Genomic DNA, 22,748 nt, shown 5'->3' on the forward strand with positions numbered 1-22,748 from the left:
ATAATATTGTTTAGTAAAGTAATTTTTTTTAAATATATGATAAAGTTTTGATAACTATTTTCGATTTTTTTTTAAATTACAAAATTGATAGAAACTTGCTTTGAGGAGGTAAAAATTAAGAAATAGAGGCCTAGAAGAATTGCAAGTTTTAAAAGCGGTCCATAAAATTATTTCTAGTTTTTACATCTTCTTCTCTAAAATATTAACTCAGAGCCTAAACCGCTAGAAATGGAAACATAAAATTTTCAAAGTAGATACTTTCTATAACATAGCTATCCACTAAGAAAAGATTTTTGGAAAATCAAACCCTAAGAGGGTTAAATGGAGTGTTGATTTCAAGATTTGAAGTTACATCTATAAAAATTGGTATTTAGGCTTTTGATTAAAAATGAATAAATACGTGTTTCTAGATTTTTAAAAATTCCACCCCTAAGTGGGTTTAGGCAGGGGTGAAAACTTGTTTAAAAGTCTGTATTTTTTTAAGTTATATCCATCAAATTTGGTATTAGGTCTTCGGTTAAAAATTAAAAAACACTTTTTCCGGGATTTCTGATTTTTCAAGATTTCTGTTTTTTCAAAATAAAAAACAACAGATCAAAAAAGCACAGAAAAAAAACAAGAGCATTAAATGTAAAAAAGGGAAGAATAGAGAGAAGAAAAAAAAATTGCAATAATATTGTTTACTAAAGTAAATTTTTAAATATCTGGTTTTTAAAACATTTTTGTAAACAAAACTAAAACAACAATTTTTAATTTAAATTAAAACGAAAGAACGGAAAACAGAGACAAAAAAGCGAGAAGTTGTTAACTAGAAAAAAATGTGTTTAACTAATTCCAATTATAAAAAAACCCACTGAAATTTTATTGTTTTCAGCTTAATTCTTTTAATTCCCAATTAATTCCGATAGTTTTAAGAAACTCAAAGTAATTTGTAAAAGAATAAATTATGTATGTAGTTTAGTAATTCTAGAAAAATTTTTGTAATTTACAAATAATACCGGTAATTTTATTAATCTATTGTAATTCTATTGTTTTTGGATTAATTCCTATAATTACAACTTAATTCCAACATAATTTTCGTAATTCTGCGAAATTTGACGTATCTAATTTTTAAAATAAATTATCTGATAATTCCAGTATTTCCAAAAAAATGTTACCAAGACTCAATTGCAGTAATTTTATTTCATTAGTTTTATTTATTTTTTTTTTAATTAATTTTAATTTTATTTATTTATTTCAGTAATTCTACTCCTAAGGGGGTAGCAAGAAAAAAATTTGTATAAATATTTATAAATTTGTCATTTTTAAAGCTATATTTATAAAAATTGGAATTGCGCTTTTGATTAAAAAATGAAGAAAAACGTTTAAAATTCCTAGAAATTCCAGCTCCAAAGAGATAAAACAGTTTGTATTAAAATTCCTCAATTTTTAAGTTATATCTATAAAAATTAGTATTTGGGCTTCAAAAGGGTTAAACAGAGGTGAAAATTTGTTTAAAGTTTGTATTTTTTAATGTTATATCTATAAAATTTGGTATTAAGTCTTCGGTTGAAAATGAAAAAACACTTTTTCAGAATTTAATAAAAAAAGCACACAGAAGAAAAACAAGAGCATTAAATGTGAAAAGGGGAAGAATAGAGAGTAGAAGAAAGATAGAAAATAAAAAATATTGCAATAATATTGTTTACTAAAGTAAATTTTTCAAATATCTGATTTTTTTTAAAAATTTGAAAACAAAACTAAAACGACAATTTTATTTTTTATTTTATAATAACATATACAGAAAAGAAATGTTCAGAAGCAGAGATCGAACCTTAAACTTTTGCTAATTTTTTATTTTCGAATTTTTTTCTAAATTACAAAACACTTTAATGAGGTAAAATCCGTCAAGTTTATTATATTTATCACATAAATATTAACATATTGCTTTGAGAAAAAAATTGTAAGTTTCACAAGCCGTCCATAAAATTATTTCTCGTTTTTACATAATTGATAAGAATCTAGTTTCATTTTAAGGACTTCAAGAGCTACATTACCTGAATGCTTTTTTCGTCATTTTTTCTTATGTAGAGAAATAAAACCGGGTAGAATTAGCTGACTCATCCTGTGACGAATATAAAATTATTTCCACAAAAACCACTGTTAAAATAACCTTATTAATTTACCGAAATCGCATGTAATTCATCCTTGTCTGTTTACCGAAACGGCAATATTTGCCTAGCTCGGGATTAGCCGGTATGTAATTTGTTTACCCTTACCTCACCGTCAAGCCAGGGGCAGAGTTGGGCCGTCCAAGGCGGAGCCCTTAACAATAGATCAACAACCCGCCAAGGCAAATTCGCTGTGTAATAATAGAGGGGGCATATAAAATCGAAAAACTCGCCAATTTAACCCCCAGTAGGGCTCTTCCACCCTTCGTGTAAGTGTGTGTGCCAAACCATGAACATGTCACGATCATTCCTCGTCGACTCCTTAATCTCCAACACCCCCAAAGAGATAAACTCGAGATATTTACCCCCGAATTTAAGTGACACAAGACCGATGTTGCCTTATCCACAAAACTACATCAGCAGTTACCTGTTTTCGTTAAGTCTCGCCCAAAACAACCAAGTTTTTACCCCCCACAAAACCCCAATTCGGCCAGTGGCATCCAGGGTTTTACCCCCAACGACAGCAAAAGTGGAAGTTTCGTCGGAGAAGAGTGTTTCACCACCAAGGAGTCGGGATTCAACACCAACTCCAGAAGAACGACTCACTCCCAGCAAAGAGACGTCGAGTAAGAGGATTAGGACGGCCTTCACCAGCACACAGCTGTTGGAATTGGAGAGGGAATTCGCGTCAAATATGTATTTGTCGAGGTTGAGGAGGATTGAAATTGCCACGTGTTTGAGACTAAGTGAGAAACAAGTCAAGATTTGGTTCCAAAATAGGAGAGTCAAGTACAAGAAGGAGGATCTACCAGCAGGGAAAAACATTAACAGTAAATGTTGCTGTTTAAGGACCTGCAGTTCGGCGAAAAGACCCAAGTTTGAGAGTAATTGTGATGAAGACATCGATGTTACTAATATTGACGACGACCACTGTCATTAGGGTGAATTTAAATTAAATAACTATTTTTCTAGAATTTTTAGTGTACATAAAATTGTATTTTATTGAAGCCAAAGTTTATTAATAAATTATTTTTAACAAAATAGTGTTTTTTTAACTATAGCGAGTTGGAAAAGTATAAAAAAATGTATAAAACATTGATAGATACTAATCTGGTGCATCGATTTTGCTTAGTTTTAGAAATAAGACATTTTTTTACGAAAACATGCACTTTTTAAAAATTTAATACACAAAAACTAAGACTTTTCTTTCAAATTACATGTTTTTTTGTAAAATTACACTTTTGTATTTATTTATTTCGTAATATTTACACTTGCAAAATAAAGCTTTTTTAATTAAATTTAATGGTGAAGCTTAAAGTTGAAAAGGTTTTCTGGGGTAGATTTATTAGTAAGTTTCGTTAAACTTCATTGTTTTTTACAATAAACTTACATTTTTGTATTTATTTATAAAAGTTTATTTCGTAATTTTTGAACTTGCAAAATAATTAATTTAATGAATTTGTTATGAAGGAAATTTTGTGACAAAATCCGTTTTTGACTAAAACACTATTAAAACGCTTTCTAAGAAACAAAAATAAGGTAATGTTGGGCTTAAATAGATAATTTTTCAGACTGTTTTAGTGTAATTTAAAAAAAAAAACAGAATTTAGTTCAAAAATGTCTGCATTTTGTGTTTTTTTGGTATATTTTTTGACGAAATTTATAAGTGGCTCGAAAAAGCAAAAATAACACAATTTTTGGTCAAATTTTGTGTTTTTTTCCTCCACAAAAATTATTAGTGAAAAAATTGTTAAAAACGTCGAAAACTGAGCAATTCTAGAGTAAATCGGGAAGAAATGAAACACGGGAGTTCTAAGTTCCAAAGTCCATCTATCCGATTGATCGATTTCTCCCCGATTTACCCTATTAATTTTTTTGTTAGTTACTTCTATTTGCACAAAAATTACTATTACTTAGTAAATCTATACAGGGTGTCTCAGCGAGTTCAAAAAGTCCATTAGTGACCTTCAAATGGTAAAATAAAAAATTATATAGGATATTGATAGATACTAATTTAGTTCATCACCTAAAATTATTTTCAACTATACAGCATGTTCCAAAAATAAGTTACAATACAAACTTGTGTTTTTTTTAATGAAACACCGTATGTTTCTTTGCATTTTTGGATGTAGCCTTTTAAAAAAATGTTTTTACGCTAAATTTTTATTATTCGATCTCGCTTAGTTTTAGAAATAAGACGTTTTTTTGACGAAAACATGCACTTTTTAAAAATTATTACACAAAAACTAAGAGAGTTAGAACAAATTTTTTCTTACTTCTGCAAAGAAGAAAGCACAAAATTTAAAGCAGTAGCAATTTTTTAGCGTTTTGCATTTGTAAAGATTAATAAATTAAGAAGTTTGTTAAAAGTTAAATAATTTAAACAATTTAAATAGAACTCCCTATTTTTTATTTTTGCATCTAATAGATTGATAAATTGTCTAAAAAACTAAACTTTTAATGTCTAGAATTGATAATTGAAAAGATATTTAACATTCAATATTAATTGTAGCAACAATGATTATCAATATCTGAGCATTGTTGATACTATGGCAATCATTGTAATTCCACCACGGATTACTTATCCGTTGATTTATTCAGAAATTGTAAAAGTCGTTAAAAATACTGAAATTCAAATTATTTTATTGTAAAAATAAAGAATAATGGATTCAGTTTAACACAAAAGTGATTATTAAGTGATATTTCTTCCATCTCTTGTGCAACTGTGCACTTTTTGGCTACTGAAACAATAGTAATTATTTTTTTTAATGTTTAACGTTAAATATCTTTTTAGTTATTGATTATAAACACCTAAAAGTAAATAATTTTAGATAGACAATTTAATAATCTTTTAAATGCAAAAACAATAAATAGGGTGTTCCATTTAAATTTTTTATGTTATTGAACTTTTAACAAACGCCTTCATTTTTTTATCTTTGCAAATGCAACACACTAAAAAAATAGTACAACCTTATAGCTTGTACCTTCTTTTTTGCGGTAGTAAAAAATATTTCTAGATGTCTTAGTTTTTGTGTAATAAATTTTTAAAAAGTGCATGTTTTCGTCAAAAAAACTGTCTTATTTTTAAAACTATGCAAAACATTTTCAAATCTTTGTTTTAACCTGAGACAAAACCGAGTGTCCTTTTCAGCACTTGACTTTCATTCGCAAGATTTGGAATTTGTCCCTGAAAAGCGTTTCATGAATGAAAACTTTGCTTGTAGTACCAGGACAATGCACAACACCTCCACATGAAAGCACCAAAGCCGACATTGTAGCCACTAATATATTTTAAATGTCGCTTTTGTGACTTATACCGACATGGTTGGTCACATTTTAGTGTTTGCTACCTATTATGAGTCAAGTTCTTTGCATAATGCCAACTTTTGTGCACAGGTGTTTAGAACTTTCAGTCTGTGGGAACTTTGACGAAAATAATCCATTACAAATTATAGAGTTTGAAAGGAATGAAAAAAATACCCCAAGTGTTCACTTTTGTGATTTTCAAGCGTTAAAACGTATTGAAGAGAAATCAAATGAAATTTTCATGAAACCAATTAATTATTTTTCATTTTCTTTTGAAGCACTGAACACTAGTTTCAGTATGATTAATTAGATTACAGTCTTACCTAATTAAAAAAAATATTGAAAGGTTGTTATTAATTATTTTTATTAAACTTATTTGTTTATAATATATTTTATTATTCTTACAATTTTCGGATACATACTAGTACTCTATATGCACATAAATAGAGCCATAATCTGACTTTTATTTACTATTATTTTATTTTTTATATACAGTATGTCCCCGATTCAGTTTACAAGAAGAAAAAAAATATCTTTGATTTTACGCGAAAACTGTAGAAGAAAAACATTTTTGGCTTCACCTGAAACGAACAAATCTGAAAATAAAACTTCATTATTCTAACTTATTAGAAAGAAATGATCTTTTTTTCTTAATTTAAGGTTTGTAATAATTTTTTTCTGTGGTTTTATTTTTTTGACAACGATGTCATTTTGATAAATAAGTTTACTTAATAACAAAATATTTGTAAAAAACATAATTTTAATAAAGAGCAAATCACAAAACAAAGTCATTAAAAAAACAATCAGTATTCAGTTAATTAATTAATTGTCAAAAAAAAAATAAAACCGCCAATGTGATAAAATTTAAACAGCAGAAAAAAAGTCCAAAATCAAGAGAAAAGCTATATTTTAATCAAAATAATGAATTGCAGTTTTGGCGTAAAATCAAACATTTTTTTTTCTCTTGAAAACTCAATCTGTGGTCATATTGTATATTTTTTAATAAACAGTTTAGTGATTTTTGGATCAGTTAAGGGAAATCGAAGATATCAAGTTTTTAGTTTAAAATTCTGCTTAGACTTTAAACAGAAATAAAAACGACATCATTTTCGGCCTAATTCTGTAATTTCTAATAAAATATTGCAAAATTATTGCGTTTCTAGCTGAAAAACGCGCTAAAATGCTTGAAAAATGCTAAAATGATAATATTTTTGACTTAACTTGTTGCTAATTTAGTTTGTTTTAGTAAAATCTCGCAAAAAAACTGAAATTTTAGTACAAAACGTACTAGAAAGCATTTTTGTCCAGATTTTGCTATTTTTTGTCTTATTTTTGTCCTCCTTTTGCTCAAAAATCAGTGAAACAAATTTTAAAAAAACATTAATATTATTTTTTAAAGATTTTTAGAACAAGATTTTGCAAAATTAATGATCCCATATGCTTTATAAATGAAGTAGCAAAGCAAAATAAACTGAAAAATAATATCAATTTCGATTTGGTTTTATACTTCTTTTATTTAATTTTTTTTAATTTTACCTCAAAAGTGTGCTTAAACACTTAAAGTGGCAAAATTAACACCATTTTTATCTTATTTTCTAGAATTTTTGAGTTGTTTTTAACAAAATTTTGCGAAATAATGTAGTTTTTGAGAAATGCAATGACATCATTATCGACTTAATTTTATGATTTTTTAGCATGTTTTTTTTAACAAGAACAATTAATATTCAGTTAATTAATTAATTGTCAAAAATAAAATCGCCAATGTGATGAAACTTATAAAGCATAAAAAATTGCAATTCCAAGTACAAAATCAAGAGAAAAATGAAATTTTCTTTCCACTAAGTCAAAATAATTGTTTTGCTTGTTTCAGATTAAGCAAAAAATGTTATTTCTCAACTGTTGATAAAATTAAATAATAATAATAATAAAAAATAAAAAAATATATAAAAAATATTTCAGTATAGTATTAAACTCCACTCGCTTTCGACCAACTTTCCCACTCGTTAAATAATATACTATTTTTTAGTGTGGCAAGTAAAATTTCATAATGTAACTAATAACAGGACATTATATTCCATCCTCTTTCATCCTCTGATTTGACGTTAATCTTGATCAAATTTGACAGCATTCACGTGACACATCTAAACTAAGACCTAAAAAGGATTTGACACACACATTTCCTATAATCCTGGATTTTCGAACAATATGTCCCTTAATATATTCAGTTTAAAAGCAATTTTCTACACATATTACCCCATTTCTATCGGATTATATGAGCATATTGTTTACCCATTGTGTACCTTTTTCCATTTTTGTAGTATACTTTCATGGGCCGTATCCCATTACACTCAACATTAGGTTATTAGTGAAGCAGACGGTCCTGAAACGTATACAAGGGGTGGATTAACCTGATTTACACAAATACCAAAAACAAAACGATTATTAATAATAATAATAACTTTATTTAACGGTAATATCCTTTACATTAAGTAATAATAAAATTATAATAGAAAACAAATCACATGAATGAATAAAAAGTATGGAACCAAACGTTTTTTGCTTAAACTATTTATTTTTTGAGAAAACTAATTGATGAGTGATAAAGTACTATAAAAATGTGATGATTTAACAAGAATAAAATTTTTCGAAATTTGCTTTTGTTTTTGAGTTCTACAAAAAAAAATATTTTCTTAAATGGCAACCCACTATAAAATCATTTTTCTCATAAAAGCTATACTCTAAGGATTACAACTACCTGCTTTATATTTAATTATTTCAAAAAATTTTTTCACATAAATTGCAATTTTGACAAAAAAATAGCATAACTCAAAAACAAAACAAAATTTTGTTCTGAAAATACGATCAGATTTTTTTATATTACTTTAATTTATATTAATATTATTTTCTGGAGGTAAATGATTAAAAATAAAACCGCTTGGTTCCATACTTTATATTGAAGGCACACTTTGTAAACCTGACAAGTGACCCCCAATTAATCCTCATTTTTTGTCAAAAACTTATTTGAGCAATTATTTTTATAAAGTACGCTGATTAAGAATAATTTTGAGCAAAAGTGAATTGAAAATAGCTCAAATTGCATTATTTTGTTATTTATTTTGTTGAAATGTGTTGATTTAGGTTGATTTCGGGCTTAAAATTGACCCAAAACGATTGAAAAAAGCACAAATTGCTTCATTTTTGTCTAAAATTTAATTTGAAGCACTTATTTGCATTGTTTCAAAATGATTTTTGGCTTAAAATTGCTTTATTTTAGAAGAAAACTCTTATTCAAGTCATTATTTTGTTGAAATACTTTGATTCAGCTCGATTTCCGGCTTAAAATTGAGAGAAACGCACAAATTGCATAAAATTTGATTTTAAGCAATTATTTTTAAAAATACATTAATTTAGAAAGATTTCTGGTTTACAACAAGCAAAATTTGATTAAAAATAGCTCAAATTGCTTTATTTAAGCATTAGGTTGAGTTTGGGCTTAAAATTGTGCCAAATCGATTCAAAATATAATAAATGGCTGTATTTCAGCTTAAAATTGAGATTAGAGAAATTATTTTTATAAAATACATTAATTTAGAATGAATTCTGTACCAAAATTGATCAAAATTGTTTGAAAGTAGCTAAAATTGCTTTATTCTGACAGAAAACTTTTATTCAAGCCATTACTTTGTTGAAATACTTTGGATTCAGGTTGATTTCTAGTTTAAAATTGAGCGCAATGTATTGAAAAAAGCACAAATCGCTTTATTTGTGTCTAAAATAAGCAATTATTTTTAAAAATGCATTGATTTAGAATGATTTTTGTGTTAAAATTACGCAAAATTAAATTGAAAATAGTTCAAATTGCTTTATTTTAGCCTAAAATTAGAATTGAAGCAATTATTTTAATAAATAACATTAATTTTGAATTAATTCTGTATTAAAATTGAGCAAAATTGGATTGAAAATCTAAATATCTTAAGATTAAAATTACATCCTATATCATTAATAAAAGTAATGAAAAGAAGTGGACCCAACACAGATCCCTGTGGTACACCTGAAGACACACTTTGTAAATCTGACATTATTATTATTTTTCCCCCAACATGGAATAAAGTGATGCTTTATTCTCTCGTTTTTTAATAACATTGAAATTTCTTATGTCAAAAAATTTAAATAAATTTAAAAAGATGTTAATGTTAGAGGATTTGTGAGATCGCCCTCCAGGAGTCATGTGTGTTGATATCTTGTTAACATCATATGGTCGCCCTTTGATGCTCCGATAAGCTCCTCCCATAAGTTATGATTAAAAGGCTTTGTTATGATTTAGCCAATAGGGTCGTTCTCGAAAGGGTTGATCCCTTTAGAAAAACGAGACACATTGGCAATTATTTCTAAACACGTCCGTTATAATAACATTTGAAATGTTACCGGCCAAATCAGCTCATATTTAATTGTGTTGCTATTGTGCTTCATAGATCTTTATGAATAAATATGAATAAGAAGGGTCGAAACGGCACAATGCTAACCATCGAAACCACAACCTCATGTTTTAATCGTTGATTGAATGAGAATTATAAAAAACTCAGCAATTTTTTTGTTTACACAAATTAAATTGTTATTTTTGTGGACGGATTTATCAACAGGATCCGTTGCTATAGCATTTTTCAATTAAAAATCAGGGTCCAATAATCTGAATTTAAAACTACAGGTATAAATCGAAAACATGGAAACTATTTGATTAAAAATCATGAGTTTGTTTTTTATTCATTGGGATTTTTAATCGCAAAGTCGACAAAACTTCCATAAATTGCTATATTCAACATTATTTCAATAGTAACCAAATCGGGTCATATTTTCGTCTAATTTTGTGATTTTTAACAAAAGTTTGCAAAATAATTGCGTATCTAGATGAAACTTGTTGTTAATTTAGTTTGTTTTTGTAAAGTCTCGCAAAAAAACTGAGATTTTAGTACAAAAACGTACTGAAAAGAGTTTTCGTTCAAATTTTACGTTTTTCGTCTTATTTATGTTACTCAAAAAGTAGTAAAAAAACAAAATAACACTACTATCTTTTTTTTTAATTCTAGAACAAGATTTTGCAAAATAAATGAGCCTTTGATTGAAAAATGAAGTAGCAAAGCAAAGTAAAACATAATATCAATTTAGATTTGATTTTTTACTTTTTTATTTTGTATTTTATTCCAAAAACACGGATATTACATATTGTCAGTTAAAGGCCTCATTCTTATTCTACTAAGATTTTTTTCTATTATTTAGTACTCAGTTTAAAAAAAATGTCTTAAACGATTTCGATAGGGTTCAAATCGGGTGCTTTAAGTGGCCACTTTAAAAAAATTGTAAGATTTTCAATTGCAAAATTGACTCAAATCTGCTATTTTCTAGTTTAAATGAGGCAAAATTGATAAAAAACTAATTTCTTGGTACTTTATACTATTTCAATAGTAACCAAATCGGGTCATTTTTGGTGGATGTTAACACATACATTATATTTTGCTACTTAAAAGCTTAAAATCTATTATTATTTAGCAATCAGAGTAAAACGATGTTCTAAACGATTTCGATGGAGTTCAAATCGAGTGCTTTCCGTGACTAGTTTAAAGAATTTGTAAGACTTTTAAATATTTTGGTTTAAAAACGATGAAAATCATAAAAAATACAAGTTTCTCGACATTTTACACGACTTTAATAGTGACAAAATCGGGTTATTTTAGTGGATGTTTACTAGATCGTACTTTTTGTCCCTTCAGGCTATTTCTCTCCCAACAATAAGATTTTTTCTATTTCAGACTGAAACAAAATCCGAAGCGATTTCAATAGAGCCCAAATCAGGTAATTTCAGTGGCTTCTTCTAAGAATTTTTGTAATTTTAATAGCAAAAATGACACAAATCTGTTAAATTTTAGTTAAAATTGATATTAAATGACTTTCAATACTCTATGTCGGTTTAATAGTGACCAAATCGGGTCATTTTGGTGGATGTTAGTACACGTTTTGCCATTGAAAGGCCTCTCTCTTATTCTAATAAGATTTTTTTTCTATTATTATTTAGCAGTTACACTAAAAAAATGTATGCTATATTCTAATTTAAATACGACAAAATTGATAAAAAAGACGAAATTCTCACTATCCTATGCTATTTCAATAGTGACCAAATCAGTTATTTTGGGCGGATGTTAACACGTATATTACGTTTTGGCACTTAAAAGCCTCTTTTCTATTCTGATAAGATTTTTTTCTATTATTATTTAACAGACAAACTAAAAAAAATAAAAAAATGTTCTAAACCATTTCGATAGTCTTCAAATTGGGTACTATTAGTGGCCACTTTAAAAAAAAATTCCAATTGCAAAATCGATTCAAATCTTTTTTTTTCAATAGTGACCAAATCAGGTCATTTTAGTGGTTGTTTACAAAATCGTACTCTTTGCCCCTCAAGGCAACTTCCTTTCCTATAATACGGTTTTTTCTATTTTAATTATTTAGTAGTCATACTGAAAAAAAACGAAAACGATTTCAATCGAGTCCAAATCAGGTGGTTTCAGTGACCACTTAAAACAGTTTATTAAATTCTAGTTAAAATTCGGATTCAATATTCTATATCGTTTCAATAGTGACCAAATCGGGTTATTTTAGTGGCACACGTTTTTCAAGGGCCACTCTTATTCTAATTTAACCAAAAATTGTTCCATTTTCCATATTTGCCATAGTTTTTTCTGTCAATTTATGTGTCAAAACAGCATAGACCTATAGAAAAATTCATAACTTCAGAACCATTCAAGATAACTCAACCAATTTTTTTTCAGTCGATTCATTAAGCTTTAGCGCATTTTTTGACATACAGGCAAACTCGAAGGCGCTGTTCCATCGCCTACTACAATTTTTTGAAAATGATAAATTACATCACTTTGTAAATGTAAAAAAAATGTGATTGGCTTTGATTAAATCAGAAATGAATGTAGTAATTTAGTAAGTGAGCACAGCACCTCTTTTGTGAAGTTTGTCGGTGGTAAATATCGGGTTTGGGTGCTAACGAACCATCTGAATCCTTTGTTACACCTTACGTGGATCGCCTGCCAAAGTCAAGGAGCGTTGCGTATTAGTTACACGTACTTATCGAAACCCACAATTAGCTTCACAACGTTGCAATTTGTAGTATTGGCAAATGGAAGGGCAAACAATAACCACCCTTGGTGGGCCGTCTCGTCCAACATGTTTTATTGCATTTTTTTCAAATTCACCCCAAAACTATTCGTCGGATTTTTTCCGTAATTTTCTGGTAATTTCACGTACGAATGGATGGGATGCCAGGTGGAGGCCCCATTCACAATGTAAACGCGCGCGATGCCCTTTTATTAGTATATTGGATTTGTGAAAGATCATCGACGAACGTTTTTGTTATTGTTGCATTATTATTCTGACCATCGAGTCGTACCTTCACCCATTTCACTGCCTCTATTTAGTTTCCACAAAAAGCAAATTATTGAAGGTAGAATGTCATAAATCGACCTCTGTCGATGGATCTTCTCGACTGGTTCTAATCCAACACGTGTAATTTTTATCGCTGGATGATTTATGGCTTGCCCCACGAGTTTCATAGGCTTTTTATAGTCACACAATGTTTTATTGTACATTTCGAAGTTTCATTAAAAACGTTCATTTACCAAACTCAAATTTACCATTATTTTGGCAGAAAACGGTTATTTATTTTGTTGAAATATGTTGATTCCGGCTGATTTCTGGCTTAAAATCGATTGAAAAAAGCACAAATCACTTTATTTTTGTCTAAAATTTCATTCTAAGCAATTATTTTTTAAAAATGCATTGATTTAGAATGATTTCTGGTTTAAAACGAGCAAAATTGGATTAAAATTGCTCAAATTGTTTTATTTAGACAATTATTTTGTTGAAATACATTGATTTAGGTTAATTTCTTGGTTAAAATTTAGCAACACGGTTTGGAAATAGCACAAATTGCTTTATTTTTGTCTAAAATTGTTATTTAAGCAAATTATTTTTTGATTGAGAATAATTTCTGGATTAAAATCGATCAAAATTGGATAGGAAAAAGTTTAAATTGCTTAATAAAGCAAAAATCTTGCATTTAGTATTATTTTTTTAAAAAGAGTTTTTTCCGGATTTAATAAAATAGTACATAAAATGGTTATTTTAGGTACTCAGTCCCCAAGAACAGTTTTTTTTTAAATTATTAAGAGGTGTGAATTCGTTTTTTGGGAGCTTTAACAAAAAAAATGTTGGTTTTTATAAATGCCAAATTATGTTCCAATATTTTATTATGCGCATAATAGGATATCTAAACTCAAATTTTGTCATTTTTGGATGTAACCGGTTTTGGAACTAGACGATTTAATTATAAATTATTTGTATTAGTATTGAAGCTAAAACAACTTCAAAATTATTAAAAGTAGCATAAAACAGTGCAAAAAACAAAACTTATTTTTGAGACACGCTATATAGTTGAAAATATTTTTAGGCGATGGACTAGATTAGTATCTATCATGTCCTATATTTTTTTTTTTTAATTTTACCATGTCAAGGTTACTAGTGGACTTTTTCAACTCATTGGGACACCCTGTATATTCTTCTGTCTGACTTGTGATTTTAACTTATGATCCAAGAGACGATAATACAAGCATTTACCTTATGAAAATGSGCGTCTTTATGAGAGGTTTAATTTTCTAATTTCTTACAGCTATAAATTTTCAAGCTAAAATTAAATTTCAACTTAATTAAATATTTTTTTTTATAAAAATAAAAAGTTAATGAATAAAAAAAATCTTATTCACAAAAGTGTTCGTTAATTATGACATGGAGTACCCAAAATGTGTTAATTTTGAATAAATAGTGGTGATTTTTTTGTAACATCTGTTATATTTTATTTCTGCGGTATAGAYGCGAAAATATTGGAAATTTATTGCAAAGAGCACAACACAACAGCAAAAAACATTGATTTTATTCATTTGATTAGATTAAACGATACATTAACCCTCATGAATGAGTAACCACAATTTTTTTTAATTTTTGTACATTAAAATGACCCGATTTGGTCACTATTGAAAAGGTTTTAAAATAGTTTTTTTTTATTTATATTGTCGTAATTAAACCAGATTATTATTAACAGGTTTGAATTGATTTTGCAATTGAAAATCTTACAAATTCTCTAAAGTGGCCACTGAAAGCATCCGATTTGAACCCTATCGAAATTGTTTAGGACATAGTTTTTACTCTGACTGTTAAATAAAAATATGAAATAATTTTTATTAGAATAAGAAAAAGAGCGTAAGTGGCAAACAAAATATTCATGTTAACATCCACTAAAATAACCCGATTTGTTCACTATTGAAATAGTGTAAGATATCGAAAAAATTGTTTTTTCTTATCAATTTTGTCGTATTTAAACTAGAACATAGCAGATTTAAATCAATTTTGCAATTGAAAATTTAATAAATACTTTGAACTGGTTACTGTAAGCTCTTGATTTAAACCCCATCAAAATCGTTTAAGACATTTTTTTTATCTGACTTCTAAATAATAATAGAATTTTTTTTATTAGAATAAGAGAGATGCCTTTGAGTGGCAAAGCTGTGTTAACATCCACCAAAATGACTACATTTGGTCACTATTGAAATGATATAGAATATTGAGAGTCATTTAATATCAATTTTAACTAAGATTTGTATCATTTTTACCATTAAAAATACTCAAATTCTTAGAAGTAGCCACTGAAATCACCTTATTTGGGCTCTATTGAAATTACTTCAGATTTCGTTTTAGTCTGACTACTAACTAATTAAAGGAAAAAAAATCTTATTCTAGGAAGAGAAATAGCCTGAAGGGACAAAAAGTACGATTTTGTAAACATCCACTAAAATGACCTGATTTGGTCACTATTGAAATGGTGTAGAATGTTGAGAAATTTTTATTTTTTATGATTTTCATCGTTGTTAAACTAAAATAGAGCTGATTTGAAACGATTTTGCAATTGAAAGTCTTACAAATTTTTTAAACTGGCCACTGAATGCACCTGATTTGAACTCTATCAAAATCGTTTAGAACATTTCTTCAGTCTGAGTGCTAAATAATAATGAAAAAAAAATTGTATTAGAATAAGAGAGGCCTTTGAGTGGCAAAATGTGCGATAACATAGACGAAAATGACCAGATTTGATCACTATTGAAACGATATAAAGTATTGAGACACATTAAAAAAACAATTTTAACTAGAATTCAACAAATTCTTTGAACTGATTATTAAAATCACCTGATTTGAACTCTATTGAAATCGTTTCGAATTTGTTTTTTTAGTCTGACTACTAAATAATTCAAATAGAAAAAATCTTTTTTCAAAAAAAAAGTATAAAGTATAGAATCAAGTGTTATTTGTTTATTTTTTTAATTCAATTTTTTGAAATGGCAGTCTACAGTGCCAATTTTTTTGAAATTAAAATTAACTAATAATTTTTTCGTTAATATATTTTTTTTTAATTTAATACTTTAGCAATTTGAAAAACTTTTGTGTATTGTAAATCTTATTATTATAAGAAGAGAAATTGCATGGAATAGCAAAGAGTACGATTTCTGTCGAAATCGTACACTAAAATGACCCGATTTGGTCACTATTGAAATAGTTTTAAAATAGGTTTTTTTATTTATTTTGTCGTATTTAAACCAGATTATTATAACAGGTTTGAATTAATTTTGCAATTGAAAATTTTACAAATTTTTTAAAGTGGCCACTGAAAGCACCCGATTTGACTCTATCAAAATCGTTTAGAACATTTTTTTACTATAACTGTTAAATAATAATAGAAAAAAATTCTTATTAGAAAAAGAGAGAAGCTTTTAAGTAGCAAAAAAACGAATATTTATCTGTGTTAACATCCACCCCAAATGACTTGGTTACTGAGAAATTCGTTATTAATAACTTATGAACCAAGAGACAATAATTCAAGCATTTACCTTATGAAAATGGGCGTCTTTATGAGAGGTTTAATTTTTTAATTACGGCTATAAATTTTTAAGCTAAGATTAAATTTCAACTTAATTAAATATTTTTTTTATGAAAATAAAAAGTTAATGAATAAAAAAATCGTGTTCGTTAATTATGACATGGAGTACCCAAAATGTGTTAATTTTGAATAAATAGTGGTGATTTTTTTGTAACATCTGTTATATTTTATTTCTGCGGTATAGAGGCGAAAATATTGGAAATTTATTGCAAAGAGCACAACGCAACAGCAAAAAACATTGATTTTATTCATTTGATTAGATTAAACGATACATTAACCCTCATGAATGAGTAACCACAGTTTTTAAATTTTTTTTAATTCAATTTTTTGAAATGGCAGTCTACAGTGCCAATTTTTTTGAAATTAAAATTAACTAATAATTTTTTCGTTAATATATTTTTTTTTAATTTAATACTTTAGCAATTTGAAAAACTTTTGTGTATTGTAAATCTTATTATTATAAGAAGAGAAATTGCATGGAATAGCAAAGAGTACGATTTCTGTCGAAATCGTACACTAAAATGACCCGATTTGGTCACTATTGAAATAGTTTTAAAATAGGTTTTTTTATTTATTTTGTCGTATTTAAACCAGATTATTATAACAGGTTTGAATTAATTTTGCAATTGAAAATTTTACAAATTTTTTAAAGTGGCCACTGAAAGCACCCGATTTGACTCTATCAAAATCGTTTAGAACATTTTTTTACTATAACTGTTAAATAATAATAGAAAAAAATTCTTATTAGAAAAAGAGAGAAGCTTTTAAGTAGCAAAAAAACGAATATTTATCTGTGTTAACATCCACCCCAAATGACTTGGTTACTGAGAAATTCGTTATTAATAACTTATGAACCAAGAGACAATAATTCAAGCATTTACCTTATGAAAATGGGCGTCTTTATGAGAGGTTTAATTTTTTAATTACGGCTATAAATTTTTAAGCTAAGATTAAATTTCAACTTAATTAAATATTTTTTTTATGAAAATAAAAAGTTAATGAATAAAAAAATCGTGTTCGTTAATTATGACATGGAGTACCCAAAATGTGTTAATTTTGAATAAATAGTGGTGATTTTTTTGTAACATCTGTTATATTTTATTTCTGCGGTATAGAGGCGAAAATATTGGAAATTTATTGCAAAGAGCACAACGCAACAGCAAAAAACATTGATTTTATTCATTTGATTAGATTAAACGATACATTAACCCTCATGAATGAGTAACCACAAAAATGTTGAAAACACCCTGTTTTGTGGAAATCAATTTGATATATTAAATGAATTGCAATATTTCGTGAAGGGTGGCAGATGACACTCAGACTGTTAGCTCTTCCTATTGTCATGGAAATGCCATTAAATAAACGCAAAGTTCAACCACTTGAATGAGATAAAAGGGATTTGTAATGCTTTCGGAAAAATAGTCATAAATAATGATGTCCTAAAGGTGGAACAATATTTGACTCTCTCCGCTCCTCCATTATATTTAATACATGTTTGCGCAATATAAACACAATTTAAACCTGTGAATAACAAGCTTAACCTTGCCCTAATCACCGATAAACGTTGTTTTAAGGACGTAATCCTAAGTCCTCAAGACACTCTACAGCGTGAACAAACTGAAAATGCCTAGGTTTAGTGGTAGCTACCCCCTACTTTGTCATTATTTTACGGTTGGTACGACCTCGTCACGCGCATAATTGCCCTATACTCAAATTCATTTGGGGCCCTTGAACGTTTGTGAAGCTACAACGGACCCAAAATTTGTGTTAATAACCTTTTTATGTACTATTTTATTGAATCCGGAAAAAACTTTAAAAAAAAAAATAAATGCAAAATAATAAAACAATTTAAACTTTTTCCTATCGATTTTAACCCAGAAATTATTCTCAATCAATGTGTTTTCTCAATCAAAGCTATTTGTGCTATTTCCAAACCGTGTTGCCCAATTTTAAGCCAGAAATCAATCTAAATCAATAAATTTCAACAAAATAAAGCAATTTGAGCTATTTTTAAAAAAATTTTTCATTTCATTTTTGAAAAATAATTGCTTGAAATTAAATTTTAAACAAAAATTAAGCGATTTGTGCTTTTTTTTAATCGATTTGGCTCAATTGTAAGCCGGAAATCAACCTGAAACAAAGTATTTCAACAAAATAATGGCTTAAATAAAAGTTTTCTTCAAAAATAATGCAATTTTAGCTAGTTTCAAACAATTTTGCTCGATTTTAGTACAGAATTCATTCTAAATTAATGTATTTTATAAAAATATTTTTTTTAATTTTAATTTTAGGCGGAAATAAAGCAAGTTGTAATATTTTGAATTGGTTTGGTTCAATTTTAAGCCAGAAATCAACCTAAATCAATGTATTTCAACAAAATAAATGCTTAAATAAAGCATTTTTAGATACTTTTTTAAAAAAATTGCTCGTTTTAAACCAGAAATCATTCAAAATGTATACATTTTTAAAAATAATTGCTTAAAATCAAATTTCAGACTAAAATGAAGCAATTTGTGCTTTTTTCAATCGATTTGGCTCAATTTTAAGTCGGAAATCAACCTAAATCAACATATTTCAACAAAATAAATAAGAGTTTTCTGCCAAAATAATGCAATTTGAGCTATTTTCAATTCACTTTTGCTCAAAATCAGTGTACTTTATAAAAATAATTGCTCAAATAAGTCCCTAATACACCTATTTTTGGGACGTATACAAAAAAATTATTTTAAAAACGCTATTACAAAACTAGTTAAATGAAACTGTCGGCAATTTTTTGCAAAAATTTATTATTTGTTCAATTGTTGTTTAAGATTTTTTATTAGAAAATAAATCTTGTTAAATATGGTGTTTCATTTAATAAAACACAAGTTTGTATTGTAACTTATTTTTGGGACGCGCTATATAGTTGAAAATAATTTTAGACGATGGACTAGATTAGTTTCTATCATGTCATATATAATTTTTTTAAATTTTACTATTTAAAAGCCACTAATGAACTTTTTCAACTCGCTGACACGTAAAAAAAGTTGACATTATCTGCTCATAATTCCTTTCTAAAACTCGTAAAAAAAATTTCGTGGTTTATTTTGTGGTTTAAATTGAAATAAAGATTATAATTTTACAAAAAAAAATGTTTTCGTCTTGGGCATCGGATGGCTAAAGAGCATTTCAGCCGGAAATCAACCTGAATCAAAGTATTTCAACAAAATAATGGCTTGAATAAAAGTTTTCTTCAAAAATAAAGCAATTTTAGCTAGTTTCAAACAATTTTGCTCGATTTTAGTACAGAATTCATCCTAAATTAATGTATGTAAAATAATTTTTCTAATCTTAATTTTAGGCTAAAATAACGAATCGATTTGGCTCAATTTTAAGCCAGAAATCAACCTAATCAATGTATTTCAACAAAATAAATGCTTAAATAAAGCAATTTGAGCTATTTTTATCCAATTTTGCTCGTTTTAAACCAGAAACAATTCTAAATCAATGCATTTTTTAAAAATAATTGCTTAAAATCAAATTCTAGACAAAAATAAAGCAATTTGTGCTTTTTTCAATCGATTTGGCTCAATTTTAAGCCGGAAATCAACCTGAATCATAGTATTTCCTTTCTAATTTCAATTTTAAGCTGAAATAAAGCAATTTGAAATATTTTGAATCGACTTGGCTTGCTTAAAATTAAATTTTAGACCAAAAATTAAACAATTTGTACTTTTTTCAATCAATTTAGCTCAATTTAAGTCGGAAATCAACCTGAATCAACATATTTTAACAAAATAAATAAGAGTTTTCTACCAAAATAATACAATTTTGCTCAAAATAACTCTAAATCAGTGTACTTTATAAAAATAATTGCTCAAATAAGTCCCTGTCGGCAACTTTTTGCAAAAATTTTGTCGAAAATGAGGGTTTTATTTTATTATTTGTTAAATTGTTGTTTAAGATTTTTTATTAGAAAATAAATCTTGTTAAATATGACGTTTCATTTAATAAAACACAAGTTTGTATTGTAACTTATTTTGGGACACGCTATACAAAGTGCACCAGAACTGTCATAAAATTTTGACAATTATTTTTTGACATTGGCATTTTTTTATATCTATTTAATGATACTGATGATCTTGTATATGTTTTTTTACAATTCTTTAGTAAAGGGACAAAAATTTTGCCAATAAAAGCCACAAATAACCTTGAACAGAGTTACAATTTAGGATACAGCTTCCTTTTTTCCTCTTTTATAGCCTATAGCAAAAAAACTTGAAAAAATATTTTTCCAACAGAAATAAATAGAGTCAAAGTGTAAACTTTAATCCCTCATAACTTCGAAATTTTTATAGATATATTCCTGGTATCTTACCTTATATGGCATTTTTCTCTGGGGCTCGAGTTCTGTATATAAAGAGTATAAAAGCAATAAAAAACAAGAAAATAAAAGAAAAAAACGGAAATTACTGTAAAAAGAAAAGAATAGTACGAAAACAGCAAAAAAGTAAAGAATGTATGGAGAGCATAGAAGAAAAGAAATGCAACAACGAAAAAAAAAGAAATAGAAATTATTAAAAGAAAAATACAAAAAATGAAAGAAATAACCAAGAAATAAAAGAAAAGTAAAGAGTAGCTAAAAAAAACAAAGAAAAGAAAAGAAACAAGGAAAAAAATAAGAAAAATACAGGAATTACATTTTAAAAAAGCAAGAATACAAAAATGGAACAAAAACGAAGATAAAACAAAAAAGTAAAGAATGTAGAGTATAGAAGGAAAAGCAACAAGAAAAAAGAAGAAATGGGGAATATACAAGATGTTAAAAAAAGATTGAAAAATATTCATTTTTTCGATGTTCCTGGTATCATACCTTATATGGCATTTTTCTCTAGGGTGCGAGTTCTGGCGCACCCTGTATAGTTGAAAATAATTTTAGACGATGGACTAAATTAGTATCTATCATGTTCTCTATATTTATTTAAATTTTACTATTTAAAAGTCACTAATGGACTCTTTCAACTCGCTGACACGTAAAAAAAAGTTGACATTATCTGCTCCTGACAAAAAACTTCTAAAAACAGTTATTTTGTGGTTTAAATTGAAATAAAGATTATAATTTTGCCAAAAATAATGTTTTGGTCTTGGCTATTGGGTGGCTAAAGAGCATTTCAGCTATTAGCACCCACAGTCTCTAATCAAAGCAACTCATTCACCAAAGTACCAATTTAGTACAAACACAACCACAATTCGTACATTTAGCATTATGTCGGCTCATTTAATTACACAAATTGCCAATTCACACCGTATGTTTCACACACAGTGTCCCTACCAGACACATTTCCCAATTCATTGATAGCGAAATGATAAATAGCCGAATCTCACAAGTCACGGCTTCAGGGGCAGGGGCGGAGCCAGGAATTAATTTTGAGGGGGGCTATCTAAAAAATTTTTAAATGATGAGGGTATACAGTGAGCGGCAAAATTATAGAATAATCTTATTTATTAAAACTGAAAATATTTTGTTTTGGAAAAATGCTCGAACATGTCAATTTTCTTTTTAAAAAATACAAAATTTTTAACTTGATTTAAAATTGTATCTTTGTTTTTTATTGATATTATTTCACTTTTTGGATATTTTTTTTAAACTATGTAATACATAATATTTTGGTGTTACCATTTCGACATTTATCTATCGAATTCGCTAAAAAAAATGGGAGTTTCCATTAAAAAAAAATGTCGCTGCCGTCATTACCCAAAAACCAAAAAGTGTGGAATTTTAAAACAAGTTGAAAATTGTGTACAAGGTGTTCTAGCGAGTTGGTAAAGTTCATTATTTAAAGAGATATAAACTTAATTTAATTAGATACCTAAGATGTGGCCCAAAGAAAATTACAATTGATGATTTCTTTTTAATTTAGTAAAAATTAAGGGAGTATCGAGAGATCAAAATAATTTGTCCTTGTATCCGAAAACGTATGTCCTGTGCGTATGTCTGTGAAACGTCAAATAAAATGACAAGTGAAAAGGCAAATCCCATGATCAAAAAGGTAACTAAATTTATGATTTACCTTCAAAAATGAACGGTCTTATTATTATACATCGGCGACTAATTCCAGCCCATTTTTCCGTTTTCAACTTGTCATTTTATTTGACATTTTACGTGCAGTTAGTTCAAAAACAGACATACGTACAGTTGGGGAATTAAAAATTCAGGCAGTACCTATTTTTCTGTCACTTTAAAAAGTTCAATGTAAACTACCTTTTAC

General features: G+C 27.5%; 1 protein-coding gene across 1 annotated transcript; it reads left to right on the top strand.

The window, feature by feature from the left end:
• Positions 1-2,419: 2,419 nt before the first annotated feature.
• On the top strand, positions 2,420-3,090 carry LOC123007495 (GS homeobox 1-like). Its single transcript, XM_044402829.1, has one exon. It carries the CDS (start codon positions 2,440-2,442, stop codon positions 3,088-3,090), a length of 651 nt encoding a protein of 216 aa, XP_044258764.1. The 5' UTR covers positions 2,420-2,439.
• Positions 3,091-22,748: the final 19,658 nt, after the last annotated feature.

The sequence above is a fragment of the Tribolium madens genome, unplaced genomic scaffold (genome assembly GCF_015345945.1).
Source record: "Tribolium madens isolate multiple individuals breed KSU strain unplaced genomic scaffold, Tmad_KSU_1.1 Scaffold_3;HRSCAF=73;Tcas5.2_LG2, whole genome shotgun sequence".
Taxonomy (NCBI): domain Eukaryota; kingdom Metazoa; phylum Arthropoda; class Insecta; order Coleoptera; family Tenebrionidae; genus Tribolium; species Tribolium madens.